Source organism: Dipteris shenzhenensis, chromosome 15 (assembly GCF_047967505.1).
Source record: "Dipteris shenzhenensis isolate YYH24624 ecotype China chromosome 15, Dip_SZ_1.0, whole genome shotgun sequence".
Taxonomy (NCBI): Eukaryota; Viridiplantae; Streptophyta; class Polypodiopsida; order Gleicheniales; family Dipteridaceae; genus Dipteris; species Dipteris shenzhenensis.
In genome coordinates, this window is record NC_141610.1 from 40799841 (window position 1) to 40814870 (window position 15030).

Sequence of the window (15030 nt, forward strand, 5' to 3'; positions counted from 1 at the left end):
TGTTTCATCCATTAGTGTCAAGGGGAAATGAAATCCGCATATTGCTTTCTCCTTTTTTTGGCATGTGTGTGTGTGCTTGTGGCATTGTGGAAGTTGCAGTCTCTCAAGAAGCAATGCAAGGCCACAAGATATATATTGGTCAATGAAGCTTGTTACTTCCTAGTTTGTTTGTGTACCAAAAACAGGAGCTCCTTTGACCCATAGCAAAGAGTGGTCATGCTCACTCCCATGGCTATTGTTGCGAAGTACAAATCTTTGAATTGCCCGAAGAATCTCCTATCTACTTTTAAGGTTTCCCTTTATACAGAGGTCAGGTACTAGTGTACACATGTGACAAGGTCATCACACGGACTAGTTGATGTGTTGGGATATTGTTGCTACTAGTGCATTGCTGAGGCGTACACAAATTTTTTCAATGCATCTAGTAATGGTGCCAATTGCTTTCTCCACTTGTAAATGCCACAAATAATGTTGGAGGACCTAGTTGAAGGACCATTGCAAATAACTTTGTCCATTGACCTTGCCACTTCAACTCGTGTTAATGAAGGCATAGCACATCCAATCAATAGCATGTCCTTGTCGCCTATTTTAGGCCATTTTGTGAAACTCATATGTAGCTCTTGTCTCTATGTAACTTTGAATGAAACCCATTCTATAGTTTCTTGAAATTCATATTTCCACTTGAGTACTTTACATGGTCTAATTTGCTTAGTAAAGAAATGTCTTGTTCATTATGGAATTTCTTTGTATTGCTCAACAATTGCTCCTGATGTCCCATAGGGCAGCCATCACGATTACCATCATTCAAAGCAAATTAAAGGTGCCTTCTACCATGTCCATTCTCCAAGAGCATGCATCACATGCAAATCTTCTGAAGAAATGCATTTCATGCGAGTTTTAGAGGAAATATGAAGGGCTTGCATTGTCTAGCTCCACAAGCAAGGTCATGCTTTGTAATGTTGAAGGAGACGGGAGAGAAACGGAAAGGCAAATAATCAATTGTAGATGTCAAGTAAATAAATGAGAGCTCTTTCTTGAAACAGTGATGTTGGGAAAAGAGGAGGGACATTTAAAAAGTGGCGCTAAATACTAAGTACATAGGCAATGGCTATGTCTTGCAAATGCATAAAGGAACTTGCTTTATTTTTTGCCTTAATTGAGGATTGTAGACTTCCTTTGAATTGGACTATTTTCAGTTAACCACAAAGAAGTTTTGCCTAGTTGTATTTATTGCTTGGTTACATGGTAGGGACACCCTTTAAATGACTAGGATTAGTCCATCAATTTCGAATGAATGTACTAATGATGTTAGTCTGTCAATTTCGAATGAATGCACTAACTAGCATATAACTAGTAGAACGGCGTTTTTTAATTTTTTAGGCACATTCGAGACACCACTTCACAAAGGCACAATAGCCTCATGCTCGCGAGCCAGTGCTGTTATGCACTATGCACCCTTGTTTTTAAAACCCTCGTTTTTCTTTTTCTTTTTTGCTTTGTACTGATATTGGAATTGCCAAGAGAGTCCCCAGACGGGGTGAACTGATTATGCGTTTACGCCTATTGTAGGATGATTATTTGGTCAATGAACAATTGACTAAGATAAAGCCCTGAGCTTCTTGAACTCGGACCCATTTGGACCCATCCATAGGTTGCGTTGTTTTGAAATTGAAACTACCAATAGCACTCCATACGGCGTGACCAAGATAGAATCCGAGGTGCCATGGGCTCGAACAGCTACACGTTTTAACCGCTTATTGGTCTACACCCTTTTCTTCCTGACGAAAACGGAACGCAACCCACATCGAAAATCATTAAAGCACGGTATTGCTATCAAACGGAATATAATATAATTGAAGCGTGTAATCGATTCTTTAGTACCATCTCGATGGATCCCCTGATCGGCCTGATCAGTACCTTGCTGCTGCTTTTCTTTATCCCCTTGCTCCTTTTCCGACGGCGTCAGTCCAAATCTGAGCAGGTGAGCGCATTTACCCCTCATTCTTTACATAGGATGGTTAATTTTTGAAGAACTGCGTGAAAATGTTGACTGCCATATAATTCGTTGAAGATAATGTGTAGGGTTGGTTTGTGGATTTGCAAAGGTTTCTGTAGATCGGTTAAAATAACTTGCACGCTCCATTTGTTTCTGCTTTGAAACATCTTTTCTGTTATACTTTGAAATGAGAGGAGCTTAAATTTTATCATTAAAGCCTACCGAGCCTTCACAACATTGAGGTATCAGGTTATATTAGCTGTGGTGTATTCATTCATTGCATGAATCTGAACCAACATCTTCTGAGGAGAAAGTCTCCTCGCTATGGTGTGAGCGCGGGACTGGTGCCACGCTTCTAGGAAGGTGAACACGTAGACAAGGCGTTGGGACTAAAAATTGTTTGGTAAAGATTAATGTACATCATGGTATAGAGCCTCTTCTCCAAGTGGAATTGTCTCATCAAGTCGCCAATGAGGACATTGTCCAGACTCCACGCACGATGGGGCTCCAGACTCCACGCACGATGGGGCTTCCCATCTTGTGCTTCTTAGTTATGCGCCGTCTACTGGTAGAGGATTCTCCTTGAGGGGAGTACAAAATGACATGTATTTTATGACAGATATTCGATTTGCATTCACATAACTGGTGTACTTCCAAGCATGTGGACATGGGGATGAGGTTCTCGTGGCCATAGTGGCATATTCATCTACTAGTGGGAAATCGAATCAAGAAGACAAACAAAACAATGACCAGAACTACTCAGAGATATTAGAAATGTTAATTAAGAACCGTGGGACCAAATAATAAGACCATGAGTGTTTTTGTGCATTCCCTTTGTATGAAAATTGAGCTGCATATAAAACACAACATACATTTGAATTGTTGATGCCCCTGTTATGTATGGACTCATATTAGTTCGGCCATCTATATGTTGTATATGTGAGAGTGATCTTGTCTCTTGCCCTTTGGTGAGTACAAAAGTCAAGGTAGGTGAGATGAATGATATCAACAATGATGTATCCGCTGGAAGGTAAGGCTTGCCCAGCGTAACAAAAGAGACATTGTACTTGTGCTATAGATGATATGTTTATACTATGGACCTACACCACCGTTGGGCGTGATGTCATAGTAGCTAGTCCCTACTATGCATGATGGAGTTTATGGTTTCAAACCTTATGAGTGACTATCATGAGATTGAAACTGCACTGTGTGTTATGTTTTAAGAGGATGAGTTTGGGCATGTTCTTGGATTCATTTAGATACATATCTGACGTGTGCTTTAGGCGCACAGGACTAGCTCAGGAACTGAGGAGGCTTGGGGATAGGCAGGCGATTCTCAGGTTGAGTTGCAAGGGCACATATGGATTAGGGTTCGAATTAGGTTTTTAGCTGCACGGGGCTCGAGTCTCCTAGGTTCAGTTTTTAGTGCGCAAGTCAGAGCAAGCTTAGCTCTTTCTTGCTGGTCTGGATCATGGATCGTGTTGCGGAGCCGCACCTGCTTCCTAGCGTAGCCCAAGACCCAGCAGACGATCCAAGGCCCTTGGGCACCACTTGGTGATATGGGACGCCAGGCTGGTTGGGGGATTTGCCAGTAGCTCAGCTCAAGGCTCGGAGGGGACATCCAGTTCTCTAGTGCTTTCCTCGCAGACGTCACGGTTGGGTGGTGAGCTAGTCTCCACCCATCTTTGTTGTTTCTATGGTCATTTCTCCGTGCTTATTTGCAGGTCTGAGATTTAAGGAGTCTGGGAGATCGTGTTAGTTGGTATCAGAGCCAACTCCTTGTGAGAATTTCTGTAGAGTTGTGTGCGGATGGATCTTCCCCCAGGGATGGGTCTAATTCGCAGTTTGCTAAGGACCTTTGCAGTAGTTTGTGATTTCGTCAGCTGCTAGGGTTGTGAATTTGTCATGATTGGAGAGAGAGGGTTCTGAACGTAGTGCAAGAACACCTCGTGGTGAGGAAGGTTGTGTTGGAGGTCAACGTCTCTTGATGTCACCCTAGAGAGAGAGGGCCTTGCTTGTGGGTGTGCCTGCCTAGTGTGAGGCTAGGGTAGATGAGTGAGGGCCTGTGTTGTGGGTGTGCCCACCCCTTGTGAGGGTAGTGTAGGATAGGCCACTGTGGCAGGTCCTCTTGAGGCACCTTGGTCAGGTCCGTGTAGGGGGCTTGTATGGCCACCCTGTGGTGCTTCTGTCCCTCCCTTGGCAGGCTGCTTGAGGCAGGAGGTGAGCCCTTATAGGGCTGTGTGCTCAGCCTCTAGAGGGCAGATCAGGGCGGCCCACATAGGGCAGGGGATCGGCCACTAGTGGCTGCCAGTCGGCCGTGTAGGCCTGCTGATTGGCTGGAGGGCAGAGGGCACAGCTCTCCTTATAGGGCTTGTGGGGTCCTACGTGTAGGGCAGGTGGTCGACCCTCTAGGAGGTGCAGTAGGGCTGTCAGCCAGCCCTCTCTTTATAGAGGGCAGATGGGGGTCGGTCCCCCAGCATATGAGTCGGCCAAGGAGAGCAGTGGCTCCCCTTCTTGCTGGAGAGGCTGGGGCTATTTATAGGCCCCCCTCCTTGGTGTCTTGTCATCTCAGTTGTGGAGCTTGTTGAGCAGTGTTCCTGGCTCTTGAGCAGCCTGTTATGCAGAGGGTTTCCCCAAGGTGTAGAGGGGCTTTTTCCAGAGATCACTTGCAGTTCTCATGTTCTCTCCCTCTCAGTGTGGTGTGTGTGAGTGCTCTCTCTCTCTCTCTCTCTCTCTCTCCATTTCTGTTCATTTCTGCTGCAGTTCTCACATGGTATCAGAGCCATGGTTGGCTAGAGACCCGAGGGGCAGAGGGACTGTACACAGAGAGGAGCTTTAGGGTGCTGTTTGGAGGTGTGTTTGAGGAGGAGCGTGTGCGAGGTGTGGACTGTTCGGGTGCCCAGCAAGGGGTGACTTTGAAGGATGTTTTCAGATCAGAGAGGAGGTGTTCCCGAGGGCGGATAGCGAGTGAAGGTACATTGGACTGTCAGCCCCTTACATCCTCTTCTCCAGCCCTCTCCTTTCTTCCACCTTACGTCATTGTCTATCCCATCCACGTTCTCTTTCAGTTCAGCGCTCTCCCCGACATGGCGACTTTGTCCGAGATGGTAGAGAACAAGACTAGAAGTCCAGCTTTACCCACGTTCCTGGTTGACTTTCATTGGATGGGCTCAATTATGGCGTTTGGCGGGTGATGATGGAGTATCAGTTACAATTATACGATCTGGCAGATTTCATATCGATAGGCGTTGCCAGACTAGATCCCCTTCCATCCAATCTTGGCATCCTAGAGTAGAAGGAAGCTGAGACCTTGTCTCAGCTCTGGGACCGTGTCAATGCAAGGGTAAGATCGTTCATTTTTCTTAATTGTTCTCCTCAGGTGATCAATCACGTGAAACACATGACAGTGGCCAAGAGTATATGGGAGCATTTGGCGTCCCTATAAAATTGAACCTCTCCCATGAAGAGGGTTTCCAGATGCGGTTGTTGGATCCCAAGAAGTCTTCATCGATGTGGGACCACATTAACAAGTTACAAGAACTTCAGCAAGAGATCCTCCAGGCGGGGAAGCAGATATCGTCGGAGGACATGGCCATAACTCTACTGTCCCAGTTATCCTCTTAGTATGGGGCCTTTTATTTGTTCCTGATCACAAGTGTCAGGATGAATGAGTTGACCTGGAAGGGATTGGCCCCGATGGTGCTTAATGTCAGGTGCATGGTGTACCTAGGGTTGGATAGCAGGTTAACGTGGGTTACGGGATAGCATAGGGCTGGATGGCTATTTTTAGCCGAGATTGCTATATATAGAGATTGATTCATATATAGTGCTCGTTTTATTTGGAGGGAGCTATCTATAGCGGGTTTCCTTCTATATAGAGGGGGGGCCAGTGCTATTGTGTAGATCAGTTGAGCGCTCCTCAACTGATGGATGGGGCTTGGACCCAGGCCGGGACTCTGGCCATCTACATGGCGGATCATAGGTGGAGTATCGAAGGTCCTCTGGACAGACTCAGGTGGTATGGGACGCTCGGGTTAGATACGGGCCTATGGATGAGTCGAGCTATAGCCCACGTGCTTGCGGGAGCAGGTGCTTGGCTTTGGGAAGGAGCGTATGGCCTGATTTTAGTGCATTTTGGCTATTTTTCGCTGGCTGGAGAAAAGCGGGACCAGATCTATTAAAGCCGAGACTGTTTTTGGTAAAAAAAAGAGGTTGCTTTTTTGTTTTTCTCTAGCAAGGAAAGCACTTGCTCTAAATCAAGCACCTACCCTAAATTCGCCTAGCTTTTGATGGCTCTTCCTGGCTATTTATATACCCGGGATTTCTCTCTCTTTCTCACTTCAGCACTTCAGCGCATGAAAGCGAATTTCCCACCCTCTTTCTGTCTGAGATCAGCCTATCAGATTCCGCCATCTTTCTTGCTGTCCTTTACTCGCCTTCTTCCTTGATTCCACGCTGCACCAAATTCTCTCTTGGGAAGAGCACGCGTTTGGACGCAGCTGTTTTTCTTCTAGTCCCTCTCCCGTGCGAGATATTTTCCAGCCATGGAAGGACATCAAAGTAATGAGACACCTAGGTTGGATTACTGTTTTATTGAGATGGAGGATGAGGCTACATCGGAGGTTATTCCTCGTAGACCTCATGACCTGCTACAAGAGATGGATTCCTTGATGGATGAACTTTGGGCAGCTCTTCACTGCTATAAAACCCCTCCGTACGAAATATATTGAAGAAGGCTCATGCTGTTCTAAATGTAGACAGCTTGTTTTAGAGTCTTTATACCGCTTCTGAGTTATTGAGAAGCGATGAAGCAGTTGAAATCCTCAGTTTTGACCGATACCCAATTATTTTTGGCTCGACTGGATCTTTTGAACCACGTTTGGTTCAAGATGTTTCCCAATTTTGTATGAATTATGTTCTAAATTGTCTTGTTATTAAATTGACCAAGTTTTGGTTAATTTGGGTTTGATTTGTAACTAGTGGCATTTATAATTTGATTGGTCTTTTCAAATTATATAAAGTGTACTTTTGTTCCATATATTTTTTAGATATATGGTACATTGAGGATGCTAGAGACTTTGTTACATCTTAAACTGGACTTAACTAAGACAATTGGATTTCCCTTTCTTAAATCTTGGTGCATAGATTCCTGTTTGGTTTCTATTTGAAGTTTTGATCTCGATGTGATTGTGAGTTATGACGTTTCTTCGAGTTACCATTGGACATATGAAGGTTCTTATTAATTAGACCATGATGCGTCTTGTTGGATACCTTCTTTGAATCATGTCCAAAGGCAGGGTCATTCTGATTCTCACTCTTTTAGCCTGAGGTCATGGATAGTCTGGATTCAAGAGTTGTTAGGGATGCTACCTACTAGTTTTCTTCTTTGACCTATTGGTTGGGGTATTGTAACACAAGGGGATGATATAATCACATTAAGAAAAGGATTGAGAACGGACTTGCCACCCTGACTCAATCTGGGATCATCTGAGTTGAAGAGGGATTGGCTACCTGATTCACTCATATTGTCCACTGAGTTTTTATTTGTAGTATACTTTGGTGGTATGGGACACTAAGGTATATTACATTTAAGATTCTCTGATGTGGTGGTATAATCTAGCGTGAAATAATACCCAAGGACCTCTAGGGTGAAGTATAAGTAGGCTGAATTGAAACGGGGGCACCTGATTAGATTTTTGACGAGGGCCTGGACTAAGATTCTTTACCTTGAGAGAAGCCATGTTTGGGTTCAACCTTGGAGCTCCATAGTCTAGACTTAATCTCAGGGAGGGTTACCGCATATCTTCTGATGCTGGTATGTTAGTGCCTTGTTTGGAACTTGATGTTCCTAGATAAGAGATCCTAAGAACTGGATGATCCTATGATTGGAGCGGTTTTGTTGTGCACAAGTTTATACAGGATATTCGATAGTGGATCTTGTTTTAAGAGATTTCGGATTGTATGTTTCCATAGTCTTTGGATCACATAGGATGTTATTCCCATGATGGTTGACTATATTCATGTCTAGAACAGTACCATTGACTGGATATAGCCAACTGAATTTTTACTGACATGTTTTGGTCAGGATTTTGCCCATTGATACTTCCATGAAGATTCTTCCATCATGAGTTGTGAACGGATACCTAATTGTTCTGTGATGGAAAGTCTGTCATGTATTTCAACCCAAGAATTTGAATTACAAGGGTATTCCGTTGAGGGATTTTCTGAATACTAAGTAATTCAAGAATTAGGGTTGATAGAAATTGCAACCCAAAAATTGGCCTCGAGGGGTTCAATTGATGGGGTTGTTCGGATGATTCCTCGATCTCAACCTAAGATTTTGAGTTCAAGGATACTCAATAGATTATGTTGATAGAATCATTTACCTTCAGGTACGGATTTTACCATGCTTGGGTACGGATATGTCAATGGAATTAACTCTGTGGATTCAGGGGTTACTTGATTTCTCGAGGAGAATACTCGATGATACGTAACCTTGTTTAGATTGAGAGATTTACTTTCCTTGGGTTGGTTATCAAAGATTGTGGCTTTGGCTTAGATTTTCTTTGATTTGAATCTCATGGAAAGTATAGCACACTCAAATTGATATTCATAGTATAGTTATTGTCATTGACTCATTTCACAGAGAGTTTTCGGGCTTTCTAGTGAACTCAGGAGTGAGTTCTTAGAGGAAGGGGAGTATGTCAAGTGCATGGTATACCTAGGGTTGGACAGCAGGTTAACGTGGGTTACGGGATAGCATAGGACTGGATGGCTATTTTTAGCCGAGATTGCTATATATAGAGATTGATTCATATATAGTGCTTGCTTTATATGGAAGGAGCTATTCATAGCATTGTGCTATCTATAGTGGGTTTCCTTCTATATAGAGGGGGGGCCAGTGCTATTGTGTAGATCAGTTGAGCGCTCCTCAACTGATGGATGGGGCTTGGACCCAAGCCGGGACTCTGGACACCTACATGGCGGATCATAGGTAGAGTATCGAAGTTCCTCTGGACGGACTCAGGTGGTATGGGACGCCTGGGTTAGATACGGGCCTATGGATGAGTCGAGCTGTAGCCCACGTGCTCGGGGGTGGTCGGGAGGATCGAGGCACCTGTACTATGATTCTGGTTGGATTGAGGATGAGATTCTAGGTTAGTGATAGGGTCAGATCCTGTGGGGTCGTGTCACTTGACTAGGAGTGCTTTGTAGATCGTACCTATGAGAGTCAGCCTGAGGCTTTGGCAACCGAGCAAAAAGATAGAAAGCAGTTGGCAGCTGAGGAACAAGAAGCACTCAAGGCATCCCATACGTGTAACCGATGTGGCCATAAACGTCATTATTGGCGGCAGTGTCGCCAAAGGAATGGCGAGGGGCTCAGTAACTAGTTGGCCAATGTTACCTTTGCGACGACGTATACTCCAACCTTCTAGTAGCACGAGGCATGATGCACTGTCAAAAGGCTTTCCGGATCCAGATGGAGGATTGCTTGCTTGTTTGTGGCAGCGGTACTTGCTAGTCAGATGCAATAGGAAAGGAGCTTTTTTTCACCGAGGTAGGTTTTCAGGCAGGACCTCGAGCCACGAGGAGTTTATCCTGTTGACTCAGGTGGCAATATGTTCTTAGTATGTATTTTGTTTGGACGTTATGACCTGGTAGATCCAGAGGGGGTCTCCTAGAGTTCTGCTGCAGCTATTGTTTAATGTTGCTGGAGATCCGGATAGGTCAGTAGATTGCCAGTGCGGTAATCCAGACACAGTTCATTGATCCTTGTGAGGAGCTCATTAGGGGAGAAATGGGGTTTCAAATGGGCCTCGAATTAGTGTTTCCTAATTTCAAGGGATTAGAGAGGTATTTGAGGTGTACCAATGAGAGTGCTTTGAAGTGTGGGGCAATGGTATGTTGAGGTGTCAAGTTGCATTTACTATGCCTAGGTCCATAGGTGGTTTTGATTTGAAAAAGATGGTTTTAGTTTGAAAAAGGGCTTGTTTAGAAGCCCCTTGCAGTTTGTGATAATTGCGCACCACCAGACAGAGCTATCAGCCAGGTCTCTTCACTGTATTGCTCCCTCCATCGCAACCCTACTGAACCTGACAACTACTTCATACAAGAGTCCTTCTCTCATGTTTCACCATTATTGCTAGCTTCTCTGGTTGACTATCAGCCTGAGAGTCTGATCCCACTTCTACCCGCCTCCCCTCAGTGCAAGGTTTGTAGCTGCTGCTCCTTCCTGGCTGTAGTCTTCGTTTGCTTTCCTAAACAGCTCATCTGAGTCCCGCTTTCTCACGACCCGCAATTCCTACGAGCTTCTCATGGTTGATGTGAATCACTCTTCACAAGAGTTCAAGGTGTAGACCAGGACATGGACCTTCAAGGCAGAGATATCCAGGGATGGTGTGATGATTTGGTCAAGAAAGATGTATTCAAAGAGTTTACGACCAAAAGATAATATATTTCCGTCCAAAGGTATGGACACAATACAAAAGAGATAGATCCAGAGTCCCACCAATGGTGTGGTCCTCTGATCTTACCACAAGGTACTTCTCCTATCTGCTGGCTATCTCTAGACTGGAGCCCGCGTGCGTCACCTTGAGCGTCTGTAGACTTTCTGTCCAGAATGGTTCTCTCTACCTTACTGCCTGTAGGTCAGCCTAGGTAGGCAGCACTTACTAGCTCAGTCTGCAGCCCTCTTTAGGTCTCCTTCACCTCTAGAAAAGGCCCAAGGAAGCCCTGTCTGCTGTAAATCTGCTGCTCCAGAGAATGAGATATGAGGGCTCAAAGGCCCTCCTTATATAGGGCACAAGGCCCTCCAGAACCAACCGACCAGCCAGCCGTAATTGGGCCGACTGGCTGGTCTGTAGCAGCCCTAACCAACCGACCAGATGGTTGGCTGGTTGGCTGCCTATCCAGCCCTATTTAGGGCCCTTTTCCAGCCCTTTGTTCCATGCAGGGCCCAGCCCCTTTGGACTGCTTACCCCGCCACCCGCCAGCCCTGTTTGCAGGCCATAGACCTGCCCAATACCTGCTGCAACAGTGCGATTCCATGCTGCTACTGATCTGCCTCTGCTCAGCCCTTGTACGGACCCTGGCGCACCCTGCACACCTTCGTACACTGCCCTGCAGCAGTACTGATCCGTACAGTGGCTGTACCCTTGCTCCGGGCATACCTTGCCCTAGGTCTCCCTCCCCCATGCTCTCCTCAGTTGGGGGCTTACAGATGGGGAGGTGACCTTTCCAACAGTCTCTTTGAATCATTCTCAGTTGGTTGAACAGAATAAGGGGCTACAAAGTTCGGTTAATCTCATGACCAGTTCCATTGAAGCTCTCACTCACATGGATGCTTTAGCTTCAGTACTGGGCCCTAATATCACTCCAGATCCCTATTCTGGAGAGTAGCACGCACGTATGAAGGAGGTTGTGGACACTTGGTTTACACAAGTGGCAAGTCCACGTCCCCTATGCTGATGACACACGAATTCAGCTTGTAGTTGGATACCTGTCAGGCAAAGTATTCCTTTGGTGGAAGGACTTAAAGCCCAAACCCACCACTTGGGCGGATTTTGAAGAGACTTTCCAGAAAGAGTTCTTGAAGAAGGAAGAAATTATGACATTGTTGACAAGTTCAAATCTCTAGATATGACCAAAGAAATTCCGCGATTTGCAAACACGAGCAACAAAGATGGATCCCATCACATTGTTGGGATTTTTCAGTGATGGATTAGCTGACTCATATCGACTTCATATCAAAACAAGAAGACTACCAATCTGTAGGCGGCCATTAATTATGCACGCATATATGATGGCACGATGACGTTAGCAAATCGGCTAGCCACGTCAAATATAGCTAGGAAGAACAAACGTAAGTTCTTCTATTCGTCTTTTGGCACCAGGGAGGGCAAGTCTCAGGACAGCTCTTCCAAGAAGAAGATCAATTCGACCAAAGGCAGTCACGATCGATTTTTATGCACTTTGCGTCTCAAGAAAGAGGGACGTTGTTTCCTCTGCGAGGAACGGATCACACCAAGTCCGATTGTCCAAGAAAGAAAGGTTCCCCGCAAGGACAAGCTCCTAATCTGAAGCCGTTGAGATTGCTTATCAAGCCTCTTTGATAGATATTTTTGTTAATGTTATCACCTGCTCTATATAATAAATTGTTTGGCCCTCGTGACCTTTTTCGAGCTTATGGAGAGGTGAGGGATCAACAAGTCCGCATTCTCTTTGATCTGGGCAGCTCTCACAATTTTATGAATTACAAACTTGTGCAGAAGTTGGGGTTGACCACGATGCCTAGCTATCACAACTATGAGGTGTAGCTTTCAGCCAAGAAGCAGTTTTGGGATTGTTGGGGTAAAGGCACATTGCCACCCCTTTATTAAAGATATGACACCTATGACTGTCTTAAGACAGTCATAGGGTAAAAAACCTAATCCTAATAAAACTTAAGAGTTTGTGGTGTGGCTCATCACTTCACACCCGCATCTCTAGTGTCACTCCTCTCTCTCACTCTCTCCCGTATGTTCTTCACCCCTTTCCTTCCCTCTCAACTGGTATCAGAGCCAGCCTCTCTTCCTCCCTACCCCTGCCACCTCTCCCTCTATCCCCTTCGGGACTTGTGCCCTTGGCATTGCGCAAGCAGCTCGGGCTACAGCGGGACAGCGAGGGCAGCAGCGCAGGCTGCAGCGGGGCAGCGCGGGACAGCAACGCGGGGCAGCGAGGGCGTAGCGTGGGCAGCTGCAGCGGCAGCGCAAGGCGCAGCGCGGGCTGCAGCAGGGCGGTGCCGAGCAGCGCCAGCATTTGCAACAGCAGCAGCTAGCTGCTACAGCCTCAGGGCCTCGAACAGGGCGGCACGTGTACGGACGTATGGCCGTCCGTACCGTCGTACGGACTCCGTACAGGCGTCCGTACTGTACGGACGCCGCCGTACGTACAGGAACCTGCGTCAGAGCTTTTCATCAGGGAGTAGCATTAGAGAAGGGCATTTCGAAAAAAATTTTTCCTGTCTCAGTTCTGGGATTCCGTACCCTGCACACGTACACAGGTACAGCAGGTACAGTGCTGCCAGTACACAAGTACAGCAAGTACAGCACTTTTTCTTTGGGGGAAAGAAGGCAAAGAGAGAGCATTCCCGGCTGTTCAGTCCTTCAAACTGTGTGTTTTTTTTTTGAGGTACAGCAAGTACACTCTTGTCCCTCGTGCTTGAGGTGACTAGTGTCAAGAGTGGCAGCGGAAGATGTAAGCAAACTGAAGCTACAGAATCACACAGAGAATACTAGAGACAACAAGATGTGCCACAAACAGATCTGCTGTAACTTAGCCCATAAACCAGGGCAGCAACTGTAATACAAGGAGTCCTGAACAGGATGAGAAACAGGAGCTGCAGAAGGGGCTGAACCGGAGCAGAGGATAGGGGCACAAGGAGGCTGGAGCCTGAGAGCACGGAGGCTGGAGGAGCCTGGAGCGAGGAGCCTGGATGAGCCTGGATCGAGGAGCCTGAGGCGAGGAGCCTGGATGAGCCTGGATCGAGGAGCCTGAGGCGAGGAGCCTGGAAGAAGTGCACGAGATGAGGAAGGGGGAAGACCCTTTTATAGGGAAGGCCAGGGGGGAGTCGGCCAGATTGCCTAGACCGACCAGCCTAGTCGGTCAGCCAACTGGGCCGACCAGCTGGTCGGCCAGAGCCTGGTCGGCCAGGGGCTGGTCGGCCAGCCTACCCCCTCTGGCCCCCCTGCTGCGTGGGAGCTGGTCGGCCAGCCTCGGCCCTGTCTCGTGGGTGCCCCCTTTGAGTGTAGGAATAGCCTTCGACCGATGGAAAATAGTGTCAGATAGAAGTGTAGAACCGGGAATGAAAGAACCTCACGAGGGGCGGGCACACCCACAAAGAAGCCCTCACTAAGAGCAGTGTGCACACAAGTACATTGTAGACAGGAGATGCATATAATGCTAACAACTAGTACCACAGTGTGTGGTGGTTGCACAGTTATCTTGTTTCGGGAAGGTAATGCCTTGATTTTGCAGAGGATTTTTTATGCTTTTGCTGAGTGCAAATCTCAGCTTTTGGGTGACATTTTCAAAGGGCTTTTGCCTGGAAGCTTATGCAGTGTATGCCTTGAGGCAGTGTGGAGCCAGGGAGCCCACATTGGTCTTGTTTCCGCAGTGTATTCAGTGACATTTCTGCAGGTCACATTTTGTGTACGACACCTTGGAAAATCTCAGTTGAGCCACGCTTGGCCAGGGCGCATCGAGTTTACTCGGTCCCTAACTGTCCATCGTTGACAGTGCTCAAAAGATTTTCTTTTCAGTGTTTGTACGTTGGGATCTGTGTTGTTATTGTGTACACAGGGCTGTTTATGCATTGCATTGTCAGGTGAAAGTGCCAGGAGAGCGCTGCATTTTGTATGCTACCTCAGTGTTGAGGTGTTTTTCACTTGGTACAGGTGTCAAATCAAGGGGCTTTTGCCCAGATTTTTCTTTAGAGCACTTGGGTTACTGTTTGAGACCTTCAGATGCCTTTTATCCCCTTGGCAGAAGGGTGATTGCTTGGGATTTGTCCCATTTTCTGTTGCAGGTTTGTGACAGGCTGAAGAGTCTGGAGCTTCTTTTTCAGTGAACAAAACAGTGTATGACAAGTGGTTTATGCATATAAAATCAGTGCAATACCTCATCTGAGGTGGGAGAAGTGATCAGGACAGCAGTGTTTTGTGCTTCGTCAGCTGATGATGCACTGTTAAAGCACTTGTGGAACAGCTGCAGCATTCTGAAATTACTGTTTTATGCCTATTTGAGCACGGTACAGTGTGTCAGAAGGTACAGTAACTGGAGGGAAATTTTTTCTGTTTTGCTGCAGATTTTTTGACAGTAAAAACAGCACTATTGTGAGTGCTCCTGGCTCTTGATAGAGCAGGTTTTTCTGAGAAATCAGAATTTTATTCAGTCTTTTTTGACTTACAGGGAGTCAGGTACTTTCCTTATCTGATATGGCATCAGGGGGAAGTGAATCATCAATTCTGAACATAAAGAAGTTGGAAGGGGCACAC

At 46.3% G+C, this 15030-nt stretch overlaps 1 protein-coding gene across 1 annotated transcript in view; it reads left to right on the forward strand.

Annotated features, from left to right (window-relative positions):
- The first annotated feature begins 1646 nt into the window (after positions 1–1646).
- LOC147893817 (DDRGK domain protein) overlaps positions 1647–15030 on the forward strand; it is a 62918-nt gene continuing 49534 nt past the window's right edge. Inside the window, exon 1 of the mRNA XM_087385865.1 lies at positions 1647–1981. Coding sequence (XP_087241991.1) covers positions 1889–1981 — 93 coding nt within the window. The 5' untranslated portion in view covers positions 1647–1888. The remainder of the gene's footprint in view (positions 1982–15030) is intronic.